This window comes from Oncorhynchus keta, chromosome 32 (assembly GCF_023373465.1).
Source record: "Oncorhynchus keta strain PuntledgeMale-10-30-2019 chromosome 32, Oket_V2, whole genome shotgun sequence".
Taxonomy (NCBI): Eukaryota; Metazoa; Chordata; class Actinopteri; order Salmoniformes; family Salmonidae; genus Oncorhynchus; species Oncorhynchus keta.
The window spans coordinates 26,897,565-26,924,395 of record NC_068452.1 but is presented as its reverse complement, the minus strand read 5'-3'; the positions used below and the strand labels follow the sequence as shown (position 1 = coordinate 26,924,395).

Here is a 26,831-nt window from a genome sequence, read left to right as displayed (position 1 = left end):
AACCAGCCTGAGAGCCACTGTGAGTGGGTACAGATTTCAAGGAATGGAAATGATGGTTTATTCTATACAGAGTTCATTACGCAAAATTCAAGGTTATAACAACTTTGATACCCATTCTTACAACTACTTCATGTTCATCTCACCACAATTATTCCAATGAGTTATAGATTTGAGATGCAGTCAACCAGTAAAATGAGAAGGGGACGCATCATTTAACGCCTACACATATACATAAAGACGTGAGGGAGACATAATCAAACTGACGAGCACCCCCTCGAACCCACACACTTTGCACGGAGTAAATTGGCACAGCATTTGGAGACTCCAGTGCACGAGTCTGTGGAGGAGAGCGAGCACCGACCGGATTACAGGAGACAGTGAGAAGGCAGCAGAGGGCAACAAAGGATTCAAAAACAAAAGAGGAAAAAAACTATAAAGATATGCAAAAATGTGTGATTAATGTTAAAGGAATAAGAGAGTGGAAACAGAACAGGATAGAACTATTGCCGAAAGGCAAGGCGTACAACAGAGACTCCCGGGGTTACACATCCTTCCTTCCAAAGAGTGCGTGGACTATTCAGAATTGAGGTTACAATCGGATCAGAAGTGGATCTAAACAACAAGCAAGCTGCACAACAGAATAACTTGTTGTCTTTAAGGTGAGTAAGCCTGGCCTAATTGATTATCCTAAATCATAACCTAAAATGCGTAAAGGTCCCCAGTGTCCAATACACATTAGAATGTCAAGACGTTTGTGGTGGGAAACAGGACTCACAGACTTCACCAAGTGAAAATGCATTACCATTCATTTTCAGTCTTTAAAAATGTATTTTCAAAAAGACGATCCACAAATAATGAAGGCTTGTTCTGAAACCAGTGAGAATCAAATGCCTCTTCTATTTCATGGTTACTGGACCAGCTGTCCGGTCTCACCTGGGTATGCTACTATTGGTAAGATGCGTAACCTTGGTTAAACTGAGATTGTTTTTTAAACGGGTTAATAATGACCAAGGATGCATTTAAACTGGTCAGAGCAACACTTAAATTTATAATAGTGAACTTTGTTATTTGGATATCTCCTACTAAGTATTTGACAATAATATCTGCTCAAGACATTTGCATGAGACACTTATACACTACCATTCCCCATTAAAGTTTGTCCTTCCATCAATCTAGAGCTCAATGAGGCACTGCGTCACCCAGTCCATGATCATACATGGCAAGGAAACTGCTGTGTAGGGATATAGAGCAAACAGCTACTTTATTATACAGTTCAATCTTATTTCATCTCTAGGGCATCCAGGAATCAGTCATAGTCACCTGCTGTTATGACAGTAAGACCTGCTCCTCTCTAGGCTCGTTTAGTCTGTGTTCGAGGTAATAGCAATGTTTTGTTCACAAACTGAGAGCGAATTAACCCGGGGTTTACAGACCCATTCACAATAATGGATGACGTCCAAATGTCAAAGCTACAGTAAATGTGTACAGAGGAAAATGTCGATAAAGGATGGATCTGTCGAGTAGCCTACAGCACACCAGAGCAATAAACAGGAGACGGGGACAGAGAGGGATATATAAATAAACAGGAGACGGGGACAGAGAGGGATATATAAATAAACAGGAGACGGGGACAGAGAGGGATATATAAATAAACAGGAGACGGGGACAGAGAGGGATATATAAATAAACAGGAGACGGGGACAGAGAGGGATATATAAATAAACAGAGACGGGGACAGAGAGGGATATATAAATAAACAGGAGACGGGGACAGAGAGGGATATATAAATAAACAGGAGACGGGGACAGAGAGGGATATATAAATAAACAGGAGACGGGGACAGAGAGGGATATATAAATAAACAGGAGACGGGGACAGAGAGGGATATATAAATAAACAGGAGACGGGGACAGGGACAGGGAGGCATATATAAATAAACAGGAGACGGGGACAGAGAGGGATATATAAATAAACAGGAGACGGGGACAGAGAGGGATATATAAATAAACAGGAGACGGGGACAGAGAGGGATATATAAATAAACAGGAGACGGGGACAGAGAGGGATATATAAATAAACAGGAGACGGGGACAGGGACAGGGAGGCATATATAAATAAACAGGAGACGGGGACAGAGAGGGATATATAAATAAACAGGAGACGGGGACAGAGAGGGATATATAAATAAACAGGAGACGGGGACAGAGAGGGATATATAAATAAACAGGAGACGGGGACAGGGACAGGGAGGCATATATAAATAAACAGGAGACGGGGACAGAGAGGGATATATAAATAAACAGGAGACGGGGACAGAGAGGGATATATAAATAAACAGGAGACGGGGACAGGGACAGGGAGGCATATATAAATAAACAGGAGACGGGGACAGAGAGGGATATATAAATAAACAGGAGACGGGGACAGGGACAGGGAGGCATATATAAATAAACAGGAGACGGGGACAGAGAGGGATATATAAATAAACAGGAGACGGGGACAGGGACAGGGAGGCATATATAAATAAACAGGAGACGGGGACAGAGAGGGATATATAAATAAACAGGAGACGGGGACAGGGACAGGGAGGCATATATAAATAAACAGGAGACGGGGACAGAGAGGGATATATAAATAAACAGGAGACGGGGACAGAGAGGGATATATAAATAAACAGGAGACGGGGACAGAGAGGGATATATAAATAAACAGGAGACGGGGACAGAGAGGGATATATAAATAAACAGGAGACGGGGACAGAGAGGGATATATAAATAAACAGGAGACGGGGACAGGGGGGCATATATAAATAAACAGGAGACGGGGACAGAGAGGGATATATAAATAAACAGGAGACGGGGACAGAGAGGCATATATAAATAAACAGGAGACGGGGACAGAGAGGGATATATAAATAAACAGGAGACGGGGACAGGGAGGCATATATAAATAAACAGGAGACGGGGACAGAGAGGGATATATAAATAAACAGGAGACGGGGACAGAGAGGGATATATAAATAAACAGGAGACGGGGACAGAGAGGGATATATAAATAAACAGGAGACGGGGACAGAGAGGGATATATAAATAAACAGGAGACGGGGACAGAGAGGGATATATAAATAAACAGGAGACGGGGACAGAGAGGGATATATAAATAAACAGGAGACGGGGACAGAGAGGGATATATAAATAAACAGGAGACGGGGACAGGGGGCATATATAAATAAACAGGAGACGGGGACAGAGAGGGATATATAAATAAACAGGAGACGGGGACAGAGAGGGATATATAAATAAACAGGAGATGGGGACAGGGACAGGGAGGCATATATAAATAAACAGGAGACGGGGACAGAGAGGCATATATAAATAAACAGGAGACGGGGACAGAGAGGGATATATAAATAAACAGGAGACGGAGACAGAGAGGGATATATAAATAAACAGGAGACGGGGACAGAGAGGGATATATAAATAAACAGGAGACGGGGACAGAGAGGGATATATAAATAAACAGGAGACGGGGACAGAGAGGGATATATAAATAAACAGGAGACGGGGACAGAGAGGGATATATAAATAAACAGGAGACGGGGACAGAGAGGGATATATAAATAAACAGGAGACGGGGACAGAGAGGGATATATAAATAAACAGGAGACGGGGACAGAGAGGGATATATAAATAAACAGGAGACGGGGACAGAGAGGGATATATAAATAAACAGGAGACGGAGACAGAGAGGGATATATAAATAAACAGGAGACGGGGACAGAGAGGGATATATAAATAAACAGGAGACGGGGACAGAGAGGGATATATAAATAAACAGGAGACGGGGACAGAGAGGGATATATAAATAAACAGGAGACGGGGACAGAGAGGGATATATAAATAAACAGGAGACGGGGACAGAGAGGGATATATAAATAAACAGGAGACGGGGACAGAGAGGGATATATAAATAAACAGGAGACGGGGACAGGGAGGGATATATAAATAAACAGGAGACAGGGACAGAGAGGGATATATAAATAAACAGGAGACGGGGACAGAGAGGGATATATAAATAAACAGGAGACGGGGACAGAGAGGGATATATAAATAAACAGGAGACGGGGACAGAGAGGTGATATATAAATAAACAGGAGACGGGGACAGGGAGGCATATATAAATAAACAGGAGACGGGGACAGAGAGGGATATATAAATAAACAGGAGACGGGGACAGAGAGGTGATATATAAATAAACAGGAGACGGGGACAGGGAGGCATATATAAATAAACAGGAGACGGGGACAGAGAGGTGATATATAAATAAACAGGAGACGGGGACAGAGAGGTGATATATAAATAAACAGGAGACGGGGACAGAGAGGGATATATAAATAAACAGGAGACGGGGACAGAGAGGTGATATATAAATAAACAGGAGACGGGGACAGGGAGGCATATATAAATAAACAGGAGACGGGGACAGAGAGGTGATATATAAATAAACAGGAGACGGGGACAGAGAGGGATATATAAATAAACAGGAGACGGGGACAGAGAGGGATATATAAATAAACAGGAGACGGGGACAGAGAGGTGATATATAAATAAACAGGAGACGGGGACAGGAGGCATATATAAATAAACAGGAGACGGGGACAGAGAGGGATATATAAATAAACAGGAGACAGGGACAGAGGGGATATATAAATAAACAGGAGACGGGGACAGAGAGGGATATATAAATAAACAGGAGACGGGGACAGAGAGGGATATATAAATAAACAGGAGACGGGGACAGAGAGGGATATATAAATAAACAGGAGACGGGGACAGGGAGGCATATATAAATAAACAGGAGACGGGGACAGAGAGGGATATATAAATAAACAGGAGACGGGGACAGAGAGGGATATATAAATAAACAGGAGACGGGGACAGAGAGGGATATATAAATAAACAGGAGATGGGGACAGGGACAGGGAGGCATATATAAATAAACAGGAGACGGGGACAGAGAGGGATATATAAATAAACAGGAGAGGGGGACAGAGAGGGATATATAAATAAACAGGAGACGGGGACAGAGAGGGATATATAAATAAACAGGAGACGGGGACAGAGAGGGATATATAAATAAACAGGAGACGGGGACAGAGAGGGATATATAAATAAACAGGAGACGGGGACAGAGAGGGATATATAAATAAACAGGAGACGGGGACAGGGACAGGGAGGCATATATAAATAAACAGGAGACGGGGACAGAGAGGGATATATAAATAAACAGGAGACGGGGACAGAGAGGGATATATAAATAAACAGGAGACGGGGACAGAGAGGGATATATAAATAAACAGGAGACGGGGACAGAGAGGGATATATAAATAAACAGGAGACGGGGACAGAGAGGGATATATAAATAAATAGGAGACGGGGACAGAGAGGGATATATAAATAAACAGGAGACGGGACAGAGAGGGATATATAAATAAACAGGAGACGGGGACAGAGAGGGATATATAAATAAACAGGAGACGGGGACAGGGAGGCATATATAAATAAACAGGAGACGGGGACAGAGAGGGATATATAAATAAACAGGAGACGGGGACAGGGAGGCATATATAAATAAACAGGAGACGGGGACAGAGAGGGATATATAAATAAACAGGAGACGGGGACAGAGAGGGATATATAAATAAACAGGAGACGGGGACAGGGAGGCATATATAAATAAACAGGAGACGGGGACAGAGAGGGATATATAAATAAACAGGAGACGGGGACAGGGAGGCATATATAAATAAACAGGAGACGGGGACAGGGAGGCATATATAAATAAACAGGAGACGGGGACAGAGAGGGATATATAAATAAACAGGAGACGGGGACAGGGAGGCATATATAAATAAACAGGAGACGGGGACAGGGAGGGATATATAAATAAACAGGAGACGGGGACAGAGAGGGATATATAAATAAACAGGAGACGGGGACAGGGAGGCATATATAAATAAACAGGAGACGGGGACAGAGAGGGATATATAAATAAACAGGAGACGGGGACAGGGAGGCATATATAAATAAACAGGAGACGGGGACAGAGAGGGATATATAAATAAACAGGAGACGGGGACAGAGAGGGATATATAAATAAACAGGAGACGGGGACAGGGAGGCATATATAAATAAACAGGAGACGGGGACAGGGAGGCATATATAAATAAACAGGAGACGGGGACAGAGAGGGATATATAAATAAACAGGAGACGGGGACAGGGAGGGATATATAAATAAACAGGAGACGGGGACAGAGAGGGATATATAAATAAACAGGAGACGGGGACAGAGGGGATATATAAATAAACAGGAGACGGGGACAGAGAGGGATATATAAATAAACAGGAGACGGGGGACAGGGACAGAGGAGGCATATATAAATAAACAGGAGACGGGGACAGAGAGGGATATATAAATAAACAGGAGACGGGGACAGAGAGGGATATATAAATAAACAGGAGACGGGGACAGGGAGGGATATATAAATAAACAGGAGACGGGGACAGAGAGGGATATATAAATAAACAGGAGACGGGGACAGGGACAGGAGGCATATATAAATAAACAGGAGACGGGGACAGAGAGGGATATATAAATAAACAGGAGACGGGGACAGGGACAGGGAGGCATATATAAATAAACAGGAGACGGGGACAGAGAGGGATATATAAATAAACAGGAGACGGGGACAGGGACAGGGAGGCATATATAAATAAACAGGAGACGGGGACAGAGAGGGATATATAAATAAACAGGAGACGGGGACAGAGAGGGATATATAAATAAACAGGAGACGGGGACAGAGAGGGATATATAAATAAACAGGAGACGGGGACAGAGAGGGATATATAAATAAACAGGAGACGGGGACAGGGAGGCATATATAAATAAACAGGAGACGGGGACAGAGAGGGATATATAAATAAACAGGAGACGGGGACAGAGAGGGATATATAAATAAACAGGAGACGGGGACAGAGAGGGATATATAAATAAACAGGAGACGGGGACAGAGGGATATATAAATAAACAGGAGACGGGGACAGAGGGGATATATAAATAAACAGGAGACGGGGACAGGGAGGCATATATAAATAAACAGGAGACGGGGACAGAGAGGGATATATAAATAAACAGGAGACGGGGACAGAGAGGGATATATAAATAAACAGGAGATGGGGACAGGGACAGGGATATATAAATAAACAGGAGACGGGGACAGAGAGGGATATATAAATAAACAGGAGACGGGGACAGAGAGGGATATATAAATAAACAGGAGACGGGGACAGAGAGGGATATATAAATAAACAGGAGACGGGGACAGAGAGGATATATAAATAAACAGGAGACGGGACAGAGAGGGATATATAAATAAACAGGAGACGGGGACAGAGAGGGATATATAAATAAACAGGAGATGGGGACAGGGACAGGGAGGCATATATAAATAAACAGGAGACGGGGACAGAGAGGCATATATAAATAAACAGGAGACGGGGACAGAGAGGGATATATAAATAAACAGGAGACGGAGACAGAGAGGGATATATAAATAAACAGGAGACGGGGACAGAGAGGGATATATAAATAAACAGGAGACGGGGACAGAGAGGGATATATAAATAAACAGGAGACGGGGACAGAGAGGGATATATAAATAAACAGGAGACGGGGACAGAGAGGGATATATAAATAAACAGGAGACGGGGACAGAGAGGGATATATAAATAAACAGGAGACGGGGACAGGGACAGGGAGGCATATATAAATAAACAGGAGACGGGGACAGAGAGGGATATATAAATAAACAGGAGACGGGGACAGAGAGGGATATATAAATAAACAGGAGACGGGGACAGAGAGGGATATATAAATAAACAGGAGATGGGGACAGGGACAGGGAGGCATATATAAATAAACAGGAGACGGGGACAGAGAGGGATATATAAATAAACAGGAGACGGGGACAGAGAGGGATATATAAATAAACAGGAGATGGGGACAGAGAGGGATATATAAATAAACAGGAGACGGGGACAGAGAGGGATATATAAATAAACAGGAGACGGGGACAGAGAGGGATATATAAATAAACAGGAGACGGGGACAGAGAGGGATATATAAATAAACAGGAGACGGGGACAGAGAGGGATATATAAATAAACAGGAGACGGGGACAGAGGGGATATATAAATAAACAGGAGACGGGGACAGAGAGGGATATATAAATAAACAGGAGACGGGGACAGAGAGGATATATAAATAAACAGGAGACGGGGACAGAGAGGGATATATAAATAAACAGGAGACGGGGACAGAGAGGGATATATAAATAAACAGGAGACGGGGACAGAGAGGGATATATAAATAAACAGGAGACGGGGACAGAGAGGGATATATAAATAAACAGGAGACGGGGACAGAGGGGATATATAAATAAACAGGAGACGGGGACAGAGAGGGATATATAAATAAACAGGAGACGGGGACAGAGAGGGATATATAAATAAACAGGAGACGGGGACAGAGAGGGATATATAAATAAACAGGAGACGGGGACAGAGAGGGATATATAAATAAACAGGAGACGGGGACAGAGAGGGATATATAAATAAACAGGAGACGGGGACAGAGAGGGATATATAAATAAACAGGAGACGGGGACAGAGAGGATATATAAATAAACAGGAGACGGGGACAGAGAGGGATATATAAATAAACAGGAGACGGGGACAGAGAGGGATATATAAATAAACAGGAGACGGGGACAGAGAGGGATATATAAATAAACAGGAGACGGGGACAGAGAGGGATATATAAATAAACAGGAGACGGGGACAGAGAGGGATATATAAATAAACAGGAGACGGGGACAGAGAGGGATATATAAATAAACAGGAGACGGGGACAGAGAGGGATATATAAATAAACAGGAGACGGGGACAGAGAGGATATATAAATAAACAGGAGACGGGGACAGAGAGGGATATATAAATAAACAGGAGACGGGGACAGAGATATATAAATAAACAGGAGACGGGGACAGAGAGGGATATATAAATAAACAGGAGACGGGGACAGAGAGGGATATATAAATAAACAGGAGACGGGGACAGAGAGGGATATATAAATAAACAGGAGACGGGGACAGAGAGGGATATATAAATAAACAGGAGACGGGGACAGAGAGGGATATATAAATAAACAGGAGACGGGGACAGAGAGGGATATATAAATAAACAGGAGACGGGGACAGAGAGGGATATATAAATAAACAGGAGAGGGGACAGAGAGGGATATATAAATAAACAGGAGACGGGGACAGAGAGGGATATATAAATAAACAGGAGACGGGGACAGGAGGCATATATAAATAAACAGGAGACGGGGACAGGGAGGGATATATAAATAAACAGGAGACGGGGACAGAGGGATATATAAATAAACAGGAGACGGGGACAGGGAGGGATATATAAATAAACAGGAGACGGGGACAGGGAGAGGGATATATAAATAAACAGGAGACGGGGACAGAGAGGGATATATAAATAAACAGGAGACGGGGACAGAGAGGGATATATAAATAAACAGGAGACGGGGACAGAGAGGGATATATAAATAAACAGGAGACGGGGACAGAGAGGGATATATAAATAAACAGGAGACGGGGACAGAGAGGGATATATAAATAAACAGGAGACGGGGACAGAGAGGGATATATAAATAAACAGGAGACGGGGACAGGGACAGGGATATATAAATAAACAGGAGACGGGGACAGAGAGGGATATATAAATAAACAGGAGAGGGGATATATAAATAAACAGGAGAGACAGGGGGATATATAAATAAACAGGAGGGGGACAGAGAGGGGATATAAATAAACAGGAGACGGGGACAGAGAGGGATATATAAATAAACAGGAGACGGGGACAGAGAGGGATATATAAATAAACAGGAGACGGGGACAGAGAGGGATATATAAATAAACAGGAGACGGGGACAGAGAGGGATATATAAATAAACAGGAGACGGGGACAGAGAGGGATATATAAATAAACAGGAGACGGGGACAGAGAGGGATATATAAATAAACAGGAGACGGGGACAGAGAGGGATATATAAATAAACAGGAGACGGGGACAGAGAGGGATATATAAATAAACAGGAGACGGGGACAGAGAGGGATATATAAATAAACAGGAGACGGGGACAGAGAGGGATATATAAATAAACAGGAGACGGGGACAGAGAGGGATATATAAATAAACAGGAGACGGGGACAGAGAGGGATATATAAATAAACACAGGGAGCAGAAGCTCGTGAAAATTAGAGGAAAGTTGATGTTGTAATGAAACTGATAATCCTACAGTTAACTCTGTGTGGCCAGGCGATCCTTACTGGTAAAACCCGCTTGTGATTCTGCATCTGTGTTCTAAAAACTGGGATTTGGCAAACAATGAAAAAAGTTATTATCTTTTTCCAAGTACAAAGCCAACACCACCTTACGTTGCCCATATAATTAGAATTATCAGCACGTTTCTAAAACAACATTTATACAGGTTCAAATAATAGTACAATAGAAGTAGTAATAAAATTAACCAAGCAGAGAATTCATCCTATTTAGCTGCAAAAATAATGACTTTGATCTACTTTGCCCTTCATTATCATTATTATGTAACACTTGTTTTAACACACAGCCCTCATTTGAAGCCATGCATGCAATGGTTGAGCTGACTGGGGTTGATCAATCACTACTTAGTAGGGGGCTGTTGTTGACTGACCCTAATTAGGGTACTCTACCCTAGCTGTAAACAGACAGAGAAGGTTCCAGATCGTTCAACATGATTGACACGCAGGGAGACAGGAATTGATCTGTTACAAATGAAGGGTGATGGGAATTCCTAGGCTGTCAGATGTCATTTGGTCATGTTTCTTTGACACAGTGGCTCATGGAAGAAAAATAAATGTTTTCATTTGTTCCACTTGTTGAGCTGTTAAAATGATATCAGTAAACCTTCTTAGTGAAATCTCTGAGCCCAGAGTGGATTGATCAACTGAATTTCTGGCTTGTTCGTGGAACTGACAAGATTAAAATAGTTTGTTATGATCTTAATCTAATTTGACCAGACAAAGTTTTGCATCTGAATGGATTCAGGAAATGTACCAAAGCCAGAGAAAATAAAGGTCAACATAGACCACCTCATTCCCTCTGTACCTGCCAACATTAAGTACTGCTGTAACAGACTCTTATTAGCCACTTCATGTTTTATAATTCAGTTATATAATCCCAAACCCTGCGTCTGGTTTTAGAATAGCATGTTTTATCATTCAGTTATACAATCCCAAACCCTGCGTCTGGTATTAGAATAGCATGTTTTATCATTCAGTTATACAATCCCAAACCCAGCGTCTGGTATTAGAATAGCATGTTTTATCATTCAGTTATACAATCCCAAACCCTGCGTCTGGTATTAGAATAGCATGTTTTATCATTCAGTTATACAATCCCAAACCCTGCGTCTGGTATTAGAATAGCATGTTTTATCATTCAGTTATACAATCCCAAACCCTGCGTCTGGTATTAGAATAGCATGTTTTATCATTCAGTTATACAATCCCAAACCCTGCGTCTGGTTTTAGAATAGCATGTTTTATCATTCAGTTATACAATCCCAAACCCTGCGTCTGGTATTAGAATAGCATGTTTTATCATTCAGTTATACAATCCCAAACCCTGCGTCTGGTTTTAGAATAGCATGTTTTATCATTCAGTTATACAATCCCAAACCCTGCGTCTGGTATTAGAATAGCATGTTTTATCATTCAGTTATACAATCCCAAACCCTGCGTCTGGTTTTAGAATAGCATGTTTTATAAGTCAGTTATACAATCCCAAACCCTGCGTCTGGTTTTAGAATAGCATGTTTTATAATTCAGTTATACAATCCCAAACCCTGCGTCTGGTTTTAGAATAGCATGTTTTATCATTCAGTTATACAATCCCAAACCCTGCGTCTGGTATTAGAATAGCATGTTTTATAATTCAGTTATACAATCCCAAACCCTGCGTCTGGTATTAGAATAGCATGTTTTATAATTCAGTTATACAATCCCAAACCCTGCGTCTGGTTTTAGAATAGCATGTTTTATCATTCAGTTATACAATCCCAAACCCTGCGTCTGGTATTAGAATAGCATGTTTTATAATTCAGTTATACAATCCCAAACCCTGCGTCTGGTATTAGAATAGCATGTTTTATAATTCAGTTATACAATCCCAAACCCTGCGTCTGGTATTAGAATAGCATGTTTTATAATTCAGTTATACAATCCCAAACCCTGCGTCTGGTATTAGAATAGCATGTTTTATAATTCAGTTATACAATCCCAAACCCTGCGTCTGGTATTAGAATAGCATGTTTTATCATTCAGTTATACAATCCCAAACCCTGCATCTGGTATTAGAATAGCATGTTTTATAATTCAGTTATACAATCCCAAACCCTGCGTCTGGTTTTAGAATAGCATGTTTTATAATTCAGTTATACAATCCCAAACCCTGCGTCTGGTTTTAGAATAGCATGTTTTATCATTCAGTTATACAATCCCAAACCCTGCGTCTGGTATTAGAATAGCATGTTTTATAATTCAGTTATACAATCCCAAACCCTGCGTCTGGTATGTTTTATAATTCAGTTATACAATCCCAAACCCTGAGAATAGCATGTTTTATCATTCAGTTATACAATCCCAAACCCTGCGTCTGGTATTAGAATAGCATGTTTTATAATTCAGTTATACAATCCCAAACCCTGCGTCTGGTATTAGAATAGCATGTTTTATCATTCAGTTATACAATCCCAAACCCTGCATCTGGTATTAGAATAGCATGTTTTATAATTCAGTTATACAATCCCAAACCCTGCGTCTGGTATTAGAATAGCATGTTTTATCATTCAGTTATACAATCCCAAACCCTGCATCTGGTATTAGAATAGCATGTTTTATAATTCAGTTATACAATCCCAAACCCTGTCTGGTTTATTTCAGAATCTGGTATTAGAATAGCATGTTTTATAATTCAGTTATACAATCCCAAACCCTGCGTCTGGTATTAGAATAGCATGTTTTATCATTCAGTTATACAATCCCAAACCCTGCGTCTGGTATTAGAATAGCATGTTTTATCATTCAGTTATACAATCCCAAACCCTGCGTCTGGTATTAGAATAGCATGTTTTATCATTCAGTTATACAATCCCAAACCCTGTGGTTTAGAATAGCATGTTTTATCATTCAGTTATACAATCCCAAACCCTGCGTCTGGTATTAGAATAGCATGTTTTATCATTCAGTTCAGTTATACAATCCCAAACCCTGCGTCTGGTATTAGAATAGCATGTTTTATAATTCAGTTATACAATCCCAAACCCTGCGTCTGGTTTTAGAATAGCATGTTTTATCATTCAGTTATACAATCCCAAACCCTGCGTCTGGTATTAGAATAGCATGTTTTATCATTCAGTTATACAATCCCAAACCCTGCGTCTGGTATTAGAATAGCATGTTTTATAATTCAGTTATACAATCCCAAACCCTGCGTCTGGTTTTAGAATAGCATGTTTTATCATTCAGTTATACAATCCCAAACCCTGCGTCTGGTATTAGAATAGCATGTTTTATAATTCAGTTATACAATCCCAAACCCTGCGTCTGGTATTAGAATAGCATGTTTTATAATTCAGTTATACAATCCCAAACCCTGCATCTGGTATTAGAATAGCATGTTTTATCATTCAGTTATACAATCCCAAACCCTGCGTCTGGTATTAGAATAGCATGTTTTATAATTCAGTTATACAATCCCAAACCCTGCGTCTGGTATTAGAATAGCATGTTTTATAATTCAGTTATACAATCCCAAACCCTGCGTCTGGTTTTAGAATAGCATGTTTTATTATATTCAGTTATACAATCCCAAACCCTGCGTCTGGTATTAGAATAGCATGTTTTATAATTCAGTTATACAATCCCAAACCCTGCGTCTGGTATTAGAATAGCATGTTTTATAATTCAGTTATACAATCCCAAACCCTGCGTCTGGTATTAGAATAGCATGTTTTATTCCCAAACCCTGCGTCTGGTTTAGAATAGCATGTTTTATCATTCAGTTATACAATCCCAAACCCTGCGTCTGGTATTAGAATAGCATGTTTTATAATTCAGTTATACAATCCCAAACCCTGCGTCTGGTTTTAGAATAGCATGTTTTATCATTCAGTTATACAATCCCAAACCCTGCGTCTGGTATTAGAATATGTTTTAAATAGCATGTTTTATCATAGTTATACAATCCCAAACCCTGCGTCTGGTAGAAATAGCATGTTTTATCATTCAGTTATACAATCCCAAACCCTGCGTCTGGTATTAGAATAGCATGTTTTATAATTCAGTTATACAATCCCAAACCCTGCGTCTGGTATTAGAATAGCATGTTTTATCATTCAGTTATTCCCAAACCCTCGTTATACATGTTTTATATCAGTTATACAATCCCAAACCCTGCGTCTGGTTTTAGAATAGCATGTTTTATCATTCAGTTATACAATCCCAAACCCTGCGTCTGGTATTAGAATAGCATGTTTTATAATTCAGTTATACAATCCCAAACCCTGCGTCTGGTTTTAGAATAGCATGTTTTATAATTCAGTTATACAATCCCAAACCCTGTTCTGGTTTTAGAATAGCATGTTTTATAAGTCAGTTATACAATCCCAAACCCTGGTCTGGTATTAGAAATAGCATGTTTTATCATTCAGTTATACAATCCCAAACCCTGCGTCTGGTATTAGAATAGCATGTTTTATAATTCAGTTATACAATCCCAAACCCTGCGTCTGGTCTGGTATTAGAATAGCATGTTTTCTAGCAGTTATACAATCCCAAACCCTGCTCTGGTAATCATTCAGTTAGCGTCTGGTATTAGAATCATGTTTTATAATTCAGTTATACAATCCCAAACCCTGCGTCTGGTATTAGAATAGCATGTTTTATAATTCAGTTATACAATCCCAAACCCAGCGTCTGGTAGTAAAATATTTTATTTCAGTTATACAATCCCAAACCCTGTCTGGTATTAGAATAGCATTTTATAATTCAGTTATACAATCCCAAACCCTGTTGGTATTAGAATAGCATGTTTTATAATTCAGTTATACAATCCCAAACCCTGCGTCTGGTATTAGAATAGCATGTTTTATAATTCAGTTATACAATCCCAAACCCTGCGTCTGGTTTAGAATAGCATGTTTTATAATTCAGTTATACAATCCCAAACCCTGCGTCTGGTTTTAGAATAGCATGTTTTATCATTCAGTTATACAATCCCAAACCCTGCATCTGGTATTAGAATAGCATGTTTTATAATTCAGTTATACAATCCCAAACCCTGCGTCTGGTTTTAGAATAGCATGTTTTATCATTCAGTTATACAATCCCAAACCCTGCCTGGTATTAGAATAGTGTTTTATATTCAGTTATACTCCCAAACCCTGTATTAGAATAGCATGTTTTATCATTCAGTTATACAATCCCAAACCCTGCGTCTGGTATTAGAATAGCATGTTTTATCATTCAGTTATACAATCCCAAACCCTGTCTGGTATTAGAATAGCATGTTTTATAATTCAGTTATACAATCCCAAACCCTTCTGGTATTAGAATAGCATGTTTTATAATTCAGTTATACAATCAGTTATAAAATAGCAATCCCAATCCCAAACCCTGTCTGGTATTAGAATAGTTTTATAATTCAGTGTTTTTATCATTTTTATAATTCAGTTATACAATCCCAAACCCTGCGTCTGGTATTAGAATGTTTTAGCATTATACAATCCCAAACCCTCGTTTATAGAATAGCATGTTTTCCCCAATCCCAAACCCTGCATCTGGTTTTAGAATAGCATGTTTTATCATTCAGTTATACAATCCCAAACCCTGCGTCTGGTATTAGAATAGCATGTTTTATAAGTCAGTTATACAATCCCAAACCCTGCGTCTGGTATTAGAAGAGCATGTTTTATAAGTCAGTTATACAATCCCAAACCCTGTGTCTGGTTTTAGAATAGCATGTTTTATAAGTCAGTTATACAATCCCAAACCCTGCGTCTGGTATTAGAAGAGCATGTTTTATAAGTCAGTTATACAATCCCAAACCCTGCGTCTGGTTTTAGAATAGCATGTTTTATCATTCAGTTATACAATCCCAAACCCTGCGTCTGGTATTAGAAGAGCATGTTTTATAAGTCAGTTATACAATCCCAAACCCTGCGTCTGGTATTAGAAGAGCATGTTTTATAAGTCAGTTATACAATCCCAAACCCTGCGTCTGGTATTAGAATAGCATGTTTTATAATTCAGTTATATAATCCCAAACCCTGCGTCTGGTTTTAGAATAGCATGTTTTATAATTCAGTTATACAATCCCAAACCCTGCGTCTGGTATTAGAATAGCATGTTTTATAATTCAGTTATACAATCCCAAACCCTGCGTCTGGTTTTAGAATAGCATGTTTTATTTTCACTTTGGTAGGGGTATGGGCTTTAACTGTAGCGTTTCAGAAAACAAGAAACTTGTGGTTGGGTCCACCTTCATTCTTCTCTTGTTTTATTCGTTTCCTTGTAGGCCTACATCCCATTGGTTTCTCATCAACAAATACAACAGCAAAAAATCATAATGACAACAAGAAACACATTGCAACCGAACCTTACCCATTTTGAACAGCCATCGATAGGCTCATACGCATACTGTTCCTTTTTATACATCTCAGAGAGGACTGCTTGGGCCCAGCTTGTGTTTTATCTTCCTATGTGTTTGAGATATGTCTTGATGTGCAGTAAGGATCCATATGCCAAATGGTATGTAATCCTGCTCCAGTGATTAACCTGGGATGAGTATGACGTGGTTTAGGAGATGTCCTGTTGGCGTCGTCATCCTTCCACAACACTGTCCGCCACCAGCACTTTTCTTCTCTCTCTGTAAGGGATTAGTGGGAAATCTGAACCAGGTCACTCTACTTAGATCTGCCTTTCATATCACTTCTTTGAGACTAGAGATTAGGGGACTATTCATCTGTAATTTAAGAGATTATGGGTTAAGAATGGCCTTGCCAGACAAGTACACATAAAGATACAGTGAGGGAAGCATCCCCTCCCCAGCCAACACACACACACACACACACACACACACACACACACACACACACACACACACACACACACACACACACACCTCCTGCTCAAGTGGGATTAAGTATCTGTCAGTGTTGTGTAGCAAAGATTCTTATTCAGGCATTTTCTCCCCACAGTTCAGTCTTTCTATGCACTCATCATCTCCCTACACTGTGATGATGAGTGACTGTTAGATGTAATTCTGTTAAACCTCTGTGAATCAGTTTAAGATGTGTTCTGTTTACTCTTGAATCTTCCCCTCTCCGTGACTCATCCTGAAGAGCTCTTACTAGCCCCCTCCACCATGTCTCTGGTGGTTTTACCGATACGCTCCACCCCCCTCGCTTCACCACACAGTCACCCTCCAACCAAAAAGTGATCAGCGTCATGATTACTCCGGCATGGACATATTTGAGCGTGAAAAACATTGATAACGATCCTAACGATGTCACCGTATTGTAAATTCCGTCAAAGAGAGAGAAAAATACATACAGTGGGGCAAAAAAGTATTTAGTCAGCCACCAATTGTGCAAGTTCTCCCACTTAAAAAGATGAGAGAGGCCTGTAATTTTCATCATATGTACACTTCAACTATGACAGACAAAATTAGGGGAAAAAATCCAGAAAATCACATTGTAGGATTTTTAATGAATTTATTTGCAAATTATGGTGGAAAATAAGTATTTGGTCAATAACAAAAGTTTATCTCAATACTTTGTTATATACCCTTTGTTGGCAATGACAGAGGTCAAGCATTTTCTGTAAGTATTCACAAGGTTTTCACACACTGTTGCTGGTATTTTGGCCCATTCCTCCATGCAGATCATCTCTAGAGCAGTGATGTTTGGGGCTGTTGCTGGGCAACACAGACTTTCAACTCCCTTCAAAGATTTTCTATGGGGTTGAGATCTGAAGACTGGCTAGGCCACTCCAGGACCTTGAAATGCTTCTTACGAAGCCACTCCTTCGTTGCCCGGGCGGTGTGTTTGGGATCATTGTCATGCTGAAAGACCCAGCCCAACGTTTCATCTTTAATGCCCTTGCTGATGGAAGGAGATTTTCACTCAAAATCTCACGATACATGGCCCCATTCATTCTTTCCTTTACACGGATCAGTCGTCCTGGTCCCTTTGCAGAAAAACAGTCCGAAAGTATGATGTTTCCACCCCCATGCTTCACAGTAGGTATGGTGTTCTTTGGATGCAACTCAGCATTCTTTGTCCTCCAAACACAATGAGTTGAGTTTTTACCGAAAAGTTCTATTTTGGTTTCATCTTATCATATGTGTCACGTTCTGACCTTTATTTCCTTTGTTTTGTCATTATTTAGTATGGTCAGGGCGTGAGCTGGGGTGGGCAGTCTATGTTTGTTTTTCTATGATTTTGGGATTTCTATGTTTCGGCCTAGTATGGTTCTCAATCAGAGGCAGGTGTCATTAGTTGTCTCTGATTGAGAATTATACTTAGGTAGCCTGGGTTTCACTGCTTGTTTGTGGTTGGGTGTCTATGTTAGTTGCTTGTGTCAGCACAGTTCTCATTATAGCTTCACGGTCGTTATTCGTTTATTGTTTTGTATAGTTTGTATTCAGTGTTCAGTGCTTTCTTTAATTAAAACATCATAATGAACACATACCACGCTGCATTTTGGTCCGTTCCTTATGACAATATGACATTCTCCCAATCTTCTTCTGGATCATCCAAATGCTCTCTAGCAAACTTCAGACGGGCCTGGACATGTACTGGCTTAAGCAGGGGGACACGTCTGGCACTGCAGGATTTGAGTCCCTGGCGCCGTAGTGTGTTACTGATGGTAGGCTTTGTTACTTTGGTCCCAGCTCTCTGCAGGTAATTCACTAGGTACCCCCGTGTGGTTCTGGGATTTTTACTCACTGTTCTTGTGATCATTTTGACCCCATGGGGTGAGATCTTGCGTGGAGCCCCAGATCGAGGGAGATTATCAGTGGTCTTGTATGTCTTCCATTTCCTAAGAATTGCTCCCACAGTTGATTTCTTCAAACCAAGCTGCTTACCTATTGCAGATTCAGTCTTCCCAGCCTAGTGCAGGTCTACAATTTTGTTTCTGGTGTCCTTTGACAGCTCTTTAGTCTTGGCCATAGGAGTTTGGAGTGTGACTGTTTGAGGTTGTGGACAGGTCTTTTATACTGATAACAAGTTCAAACAGTTGCCATTAATACAGGTAATGAGTGGAGGACAGAGGAGCCTCTTAAAGAAGAAGTTACAGGTCTGAGAGCCATAAATCTTGCTTGTTTTGTAGATGACCAAATACTTATTTTCCACCATAATTTGCAAATAAATTCATAAAAAATCCTACTATGTGATTTTCTGGATTTATAATTTTGTCTGTCATAGTTGAAGTGTACCTATGATGGAAATTACAGGCCTCATCTTTTTAAGTGGGAGAACTTGCACAATTGTTGGCTGACTAAATACTTTTTTGCCCCACTGTATATATGTCAATGTTCTTGCAGACAATTCCATTGGCAACCATGTTTGGCTTTGTGGACTGTCACATACATCCTCACATCTGGCGGTTGATCTGTCAGGAAAACTGGCCCTGTCGTGTAAAGGTCCCAAATGATGAAGCTTCACAATGACACAACCTTTGTATGTTTTCACAAAATAAAGCTACAACTACTACCTCAATCTTGGATTTCTAAGTGTTTTGTATCGTAGGTAAAATCATGCAAGGATTATGAAAGGGATTTCTTTTACATAGATATGTAATGGCAGAAACAACCCTGAGTGGTTTTCTAATATTACGTGACGTTAGGAAATTTGGAGATCATTGTGGAACCACGTTTAGTTTCGTTGAAGTCTTTATTTAGCGCCAAAATTAAGTAATGGCAGGTGTATTTTCAGTTGTGACATTGACCTCTAAAGAGACAAATTACACAATCAACCAGAGGTGTATTACCTCAGGACTGAACTCTTACTTGAAGATATACAGTACCAGTCAAAAGTTTGGACACCTACTCATTCAAGGGTTTTTCTTCATTTGTACAATTTTCTACATTGTAGAATAGTGAAGACATCAAACTATGAAATAACACATATGGAATCATATAGTAAGCACAAAAGGGTTAAACAAATCAAAATATATTTTATATTTGAGATTCTTCAAAGTAGCCACGCTTTGCCTTGGTGTCCCGGTTGTTATAAGGAGTGGACCAGGATGCAGCGTGGTGTTTCCATCCTTTAATTTGGAAGACAAACTTAGAGTGAAAACAAAGCGAACAAACAAAACGTGAAGCTCAAAATAGTGCTCGCAGGCAACTATACCTAGACAAGATCCCACTAAACACAATGAGGAAATGGCTGCCTAAATATGTTGTGTTGTGACAAGGTAGGTACACAGAAGATAGCCCTATTTGGTAAAAGACCAAGTCCGTATTATGGCAAGAACAGCTCAAATAACCAAAGAGAAAGTACAGTCCATCATTACTTTAAGACATGAAGGTCAGCCAATACGGAACATTTCAAGAACTTAAGAAGTTTCTTTAAGTGCAGTCACAAAAACCATCAGGCGCTATGATTGTCACGGTTTTCATGGGGTGAAGGAGAGTCGGACCAAACTGCAGCGTGTATATTGCGATCCATGTTTAATCACACGAATCCAAAACACAAACGTAGTGAAAACCGAAACAGCCTTAACTGGTGCAAACTAACACAGCCTAAGGACATCAAGACACTCAGGACAATCACCCACAATACAACCAAAGAATATGGCTGTCTAAATATGGTTCCCAATCAGAGACAACGATAAACACCTGCCTCTGATTGAGAACCACTTCAGACAGCCATAGACTCTCCTAGAACACCCTACTAAGCTACAATCCCACTAAGCTACACACCACATACAAAAACTCATGTCACACCCTGGCCTGACCAAATACATGAAGAAAAACACAAAATACTTCGACCAGGGCGTGACAATGATGAAACTGGCTCTCATGAGGACTGCTAAAACAGGAAGGGAAGACCCATAGTTACCTTTGCTGCAGAGGATATGTTCATTAGAGTTACCAGCCTCAGAAATTGCAGCCCAAATATATGCTTCACAGAGTTCAAGTAACAGTGTCACGCCCTGACCGTAGAGATATTTTTATTCTCTATGTTTGGTTGGTCAGGGAGAACTCTATCTTCTTTGTTTCTATGTTTTGGCCGGGTATGGTTCTCAATCAGGGACAGCTGTCTATCGTTGTCTCTGATTGGGAATCATATTCAGGCAGCCTTTTTTCCTTTTGTATTTGTGGGTAGTTGTCTTTGTTCATGGCATTATAGCCTAAGTAAGCGTCACGGTTGTGTCTTTGTTTTGTTGGCGACATTTATCAATAAAAGAAATGTACGCTCACCATGCTGCACCTTGGTCCGGTCATTTCCACGACGACAGCGATCGTGACAAACAGACACATCTCAACATCAACTGTTCAGAGGAGACTGTGTGAATCAGGCCTTCATGGTTGAATTGCTGCAAAGAAACCACTACTAAAGGACACCAATAATAATAAAAGACTTGCTTGGGCCAAGAAACACGAGTCATGAACATTAGACAGGTGAAAATCTGTTCTTTGGTCTGATTTGTCCAAATTTGAGATTATTGGTTCTAACTGCTGTGTCTTTGTGAGACGCAGAGTAGGTGAACGGATGATCCTTGCATGTGTGGTTCCCACCGTGAAGCATGGAGGAGGTGTGATGGTGCTTTGCTGGTGACACTGTCAGTGATTTATTTAGAATTCAAGGCACACTTAACCAGCATGGCTACCACAGCATTCTGCAGTGATATGCCATCCCATCTGGTTTGAGCTTAGTGGGACTATCATTTGTTTTTCAACAGGACATTGACCCAAAACACCTCCAGGCTGTGTAAGGGCTATTTGACCAAGAAGGAGAGTGATGGAGTGCTGCATCAGACCATAATCACTTGACCTCAATCCAATTGAGATGGTTTGGGATGAGTTGGAATGCAGACTGGAGGAAAAGCAGTCAACAAGTGCTCAGCATATGTGTCAGCAAGGCAAATGGTGGCTACTTTGAAGAATCTAAAATATATTTTGGGTCAACACTTTTTTGGTTCCTACATGATTCCATATGTGTTAGTTCATAGTTTTGATGTCTTCACTATTATTCTACAATGTAGAAAATAGTAAAAAATAAAGAAAACCCCTTGAATGAGTAGGTGTGTCCAAACTTTTGACTGGTACTGTATGTTGGTAACTCAAAAACCAGGTCACATCAAATCATTGTTCTCTCAATAAAATATGCTCACACTAAATCAGTTATGAATGTTGAGTGATAGTTATCCAAATCTGTGCAAAATGATGTGGTGATGCACAGGTACAGATGTAGGATCTTAATTTGATCATTAATGTTTCGGCTGAGAATTTTCCTGAGAAGCAGGAAATGTAGATGAGCTTTGTGATTTCATACATTCACTGAAAACCTGCAGTTATATTAACAGTACTACACTTTTCATGTAGTCTCATTTTAATAGCCTAACCACCAATCAAGTAACATTATGGACTACATGTTTGAATCATTTTGCTGTGACTATATAGGTCAAATTAAGATCCTACACCTGTACTGTGTCGGAATCTTGGCAAAATGTAAAATCTTTCTCCCTGTAGTGGTCTTCACCGGTGGATGCCGTCCATGCACACATTGACAGTTGCCATGCCGATACGAAATCTTTCACAGTAGACTACTTGCCAGGGCGGAGTCCAGCCTCCCACCTCAATTATAGACCTAATGACCACCTGATGATCACTGGTGCCAATGGGAACAGCACGGGCCAACAGGTGAGGACACCATGAATGGAAGCTGTCATACCCAGCGGTGTAAAGTACTTAAGTAAAAATTAAAGTACTACTTAAGTAATTTTGGGGATATTACTATTTATATTTTTACTTAGATTTTTACTTTTACTTCACTACATCCCTAATGAAAATAAAGTACATTTTCGATGACACGCAAAAGTACTTGTAACATTTTGAATGCTTAGCAGGACAGGAATTCAGACACTTTTCAAGAGAACATCCTACATCCTCTGATCTGGCGGACTCACTAAACACACATGCTTTGTTTGTAAATGATGTCTGAGTGTTGGAGCGTGCCCCTGGCTATCTGTAAATAAATAAAAACAAGAAAATGGTGCCGTCTGGTTTGCTTAATATAAGGAATTTGAAATGATTTATACTTTTAATTTGGATACTTAAGTATATTTTAGCAACTTCGTTTACTTTTGATACCTAAGTATATTTCTGGGTCACTTTTACTTGAGTCATTTTCTATTAAGGTATCTTGACTTTTACTCAAGTATGACAATTGGGTACTTTTTCCATCACTGGTCACACCTTATGTCCCCAAAGCCAACAACACTTCTCCTTATTTGTGTTATCACAGGGAAATGGACAACCTTAGTTCGCCAATGTACATTCAAATGAATGGAACCAAAATAGTGGAGCCATTAAAAATTCAATAAGTATATGGTTGAATATAGTTTCCTGATCAATGGAGCACTATAAATTAGTCAATATAATGTCTGTATGTCCCAGTCAACATAGGCTGTCAGGAGACTTGGCTCATGTATAATCCCTAAACCCGTGATGACCGCAATCCCTCTCACATATAGCTAAACACAACTCACCTTCCCAGGTTATCCTCTCCGAAGGAGAGAGACAGGTCGGTCTGCGCAATATTAAGAGGTTACCAAAGGTAGGTCAAATGGTCTTGAGGAAAGTGAGAAAGCATCATTTCATGCTACCTTTGCATTCAAGAAGGATACCCTTATATATACATTTCTCATTCACAGCATATCCTTCCTAAGCGCGGTCTTTAATGCATGAGAGAATGTGAGTCATACAATATGTCTCTGTGCAGAGTTGGCAAGCTATGCATAGTCACTGTGTCCTGTAGGGCACACTGGTAAGAATAGATAGCCCAATGAGATTACGGACATGTATTATAACCTCAACTCTTCCTGTTCTACACCCTCTCTCAAACCACTCTCACATCTCTTGCATCACTCTGGTCAATTTCCTTATTTATCCATACTTTCCCCTTTTGTTAACCCTACAGGTACAGCTTCGCAGCAACAGATGAGGAGGGCCTGAAAATCTCCACACTTGGGCTCCACAACGGCCCCAGCTCGCCAAATAGCCGGTTCCCCTCCCCTAGTGGCACATCCGGAGGAGATAGGATATCAGGAGCCACAGGTCGTAGGATGAACAATTACAACGGAAAGATCTCTACTACAGGATCGAGCCAACTAAGAAGTCGCTTCATCAAGAAAAATGGGCATTGCAACGTGGTGTTCTCTAACATGGAGGAGAAATCACAACGTTACCTGGCCGACATCTTTACCACCTGCGTGGACATCCGCTGGAGATACTTACTACTCCTCTTCTGCTCGACCTTCATGTCCTCCTGGATGTTTTTTGGAATAATCTTCTATTCAGTTTCCAGAGCCCATGGGGATTTTGATGAGCACCCTGGAATGAGTTCCTCTTCGGGGTTGGAAGGGAATGGGCTTGGGGTTGGTGAAGTTGAAGGGGTGCAGAAAACGTGGCAGCCATGCCTCCTTCATGTGGAGGGCTTCGTCGGAGCCTTCCTATTCTCCGTCGAGACCCAGACCACCATTGGTTATGGGTGGCGCTGTGTCACTGAGGAGTGCCCTGTGGCAGTGATCACAGTGGTGGTCCAGTCCATAGTGGGCTGCATCATTGACTCCTTCATGCTTGGCACAATCATGGTCAAAATGGCACGCCCTAAGAAGAGGAACCAGACCCTGCTGTTCTCGAAAACCGCTGTGATTTCCCTGCGCGATGGCAAGCTGTGCCTCATGTGGCGGGTGGGTAACCTGCGCAAGAGCCACATCGTGGAGGCCCATGTGCGGGCACAGCTCATTCGACCCTACGTCACGGCAGAGGGAGAGTTTATCCCTCTAGAGCAGAGGGATCTCAACGTAGGCTACGATGAAGGCATTGACCGTCTCTTCCTGGTTTCTCCTCTGGTTATCGTCCATGAGATCGACGAGGACAGCCCCCTGTACACTGTGAGCCGGGCTGATCTGGAGTCTGATGACTTTGAGATCGTAGTGATCTTGGAGGGCATGGTGGAGGCCACCGCCATGACCACCCAGGCCCGCAGCTCCTATCTGGCCAAGGAGATCCTATGGGGGCATAGGTTTGAGCCTGTGATCTTTGAGGACCGAACCAAGTATCAGGTGGACTATTCTCGCTTCCACAAGACCTACGAGGTGCCCTCCACACCCCACTGCAGCGCCAAGGAGCTCAGTGAGACGTCCAGCCGGCCTGCCTCATCCGCCTCCTCCCACTCACTATTCCCAACCAGCCCCAGAATCACCCAGCACCTCGTAACCCCCCACTCCCCCAGCGCCTTCTGCTATGAGAATGAGGTAGCACTGAGCTGTGGAGAGGACGAGGATGAACTGGATAGGCAAAAGGGAAAAGACAGGGAGGAGGACAGGAGGAATTCAGTTTCTGTAGACTTTCATCATTTGTTTCAGGACACAGCCACAATGACATCCGGCAGCAGCATGCTGTGTGTTTTGGACAATCAGATGGATTTTGACATTCTACAGACGACCATTACTCGTGATCCACTGACATATAAAAGTGAGTCGGGAATCTGAGGCAAAGGGATGGCACCCTCATACCCTTCCCAACCCCTCCATTCACATATACCGATCTGTAGGTCTTGAAGAGAGGTCTTCCTTTTTGTATTTTGCACGTTTTGCTCTGGATTTAGTACTAGAGCTACACCCCTTTCGCCTTGCCAGCATTATTTTGTACTTTAACCTGAGCCCATGTTTTTGTTTGTGGAGAGAACCAAATGGGAGGCTGAATTAGTGGTTCTACTCTGCACACTTCACCCATACGTGCACCTCAGTTGGGCTGTGCGACAGTCACCTCGACAGATAATTACACATGAGATTGTATGAACGGGCGACTCTTTTAACGAGGTAATAGGAAAGGAACGCCAAGAGATGGACAGTTCCAGCAGAGAGCTGAGGATGAGACAAATAATGACTTGTTTGAGACTTGTGCAATGAAGGATAAACAGACATTTGACCAAAGGAGGACTTCTGCTACAGAAACTGTCTCAGGAGGAAATGTGCAGGGAAGACACCCAGAATATTTGAGTAACATTCAAGTGGGTAGGTATGATGTTTATCTACACAGTCTTATTGTGTAGATTGTTTCATTTGGACATGATACGTGCTATTTTGATGCGTAATCAACCTCCAGTGTTCTGTAAAGATAAAATGACTGGTGATATGAATCATGCTTGGGTTCTAATACTATATCAACAGGGTAGTTTGCTGCTTTCTACTATTTGCACTATTGTTCTCCAGACAAGTTTTCCTCTGAGCCTCTTTTCTCCCTAATTTACTCATTTACACACGTTGTTTTCATAGTGTCTTTAGCATAGATCAATGACTCATGTATCGGTTGTTACTGTGCGTAGTAACAACGATACACTGACCAACGCAAT

General features: G+C 41.2%; 1 protein-coding gene across 1 annotated transcript in view; it reads left to right on the top strand.

The window, feature by feature from the left end:
• Nucleotides 1-331: 331 nt before the first annotated feature.
• The window catches only part of LOC118371892 (inward rectifier potassium channel 4-like), a 27,086-nt gene continuing 586 nt past the window's right edge, over nt 332-26,831 (top strand). The window contains exons 1-2 of the mRNA XM_052491098.1: nt 332-659; nt 24,393-26,831. The exon at nt 24,393-26,831 is cut by the window's right edge and continues 586 nt beyond it. Of these exons, the coding sequence (XP_052347058.1) occupies nt 24,538-25,968 (1,431 nt within the window). The 5' untranslated portion in view covers nt 332-659; nt 24,393-24,537 and the 3' untranslated portion in view covers nt 25,969-26,831. The remainder of the gene's footprint in view (nt 660-24,392) is intronic.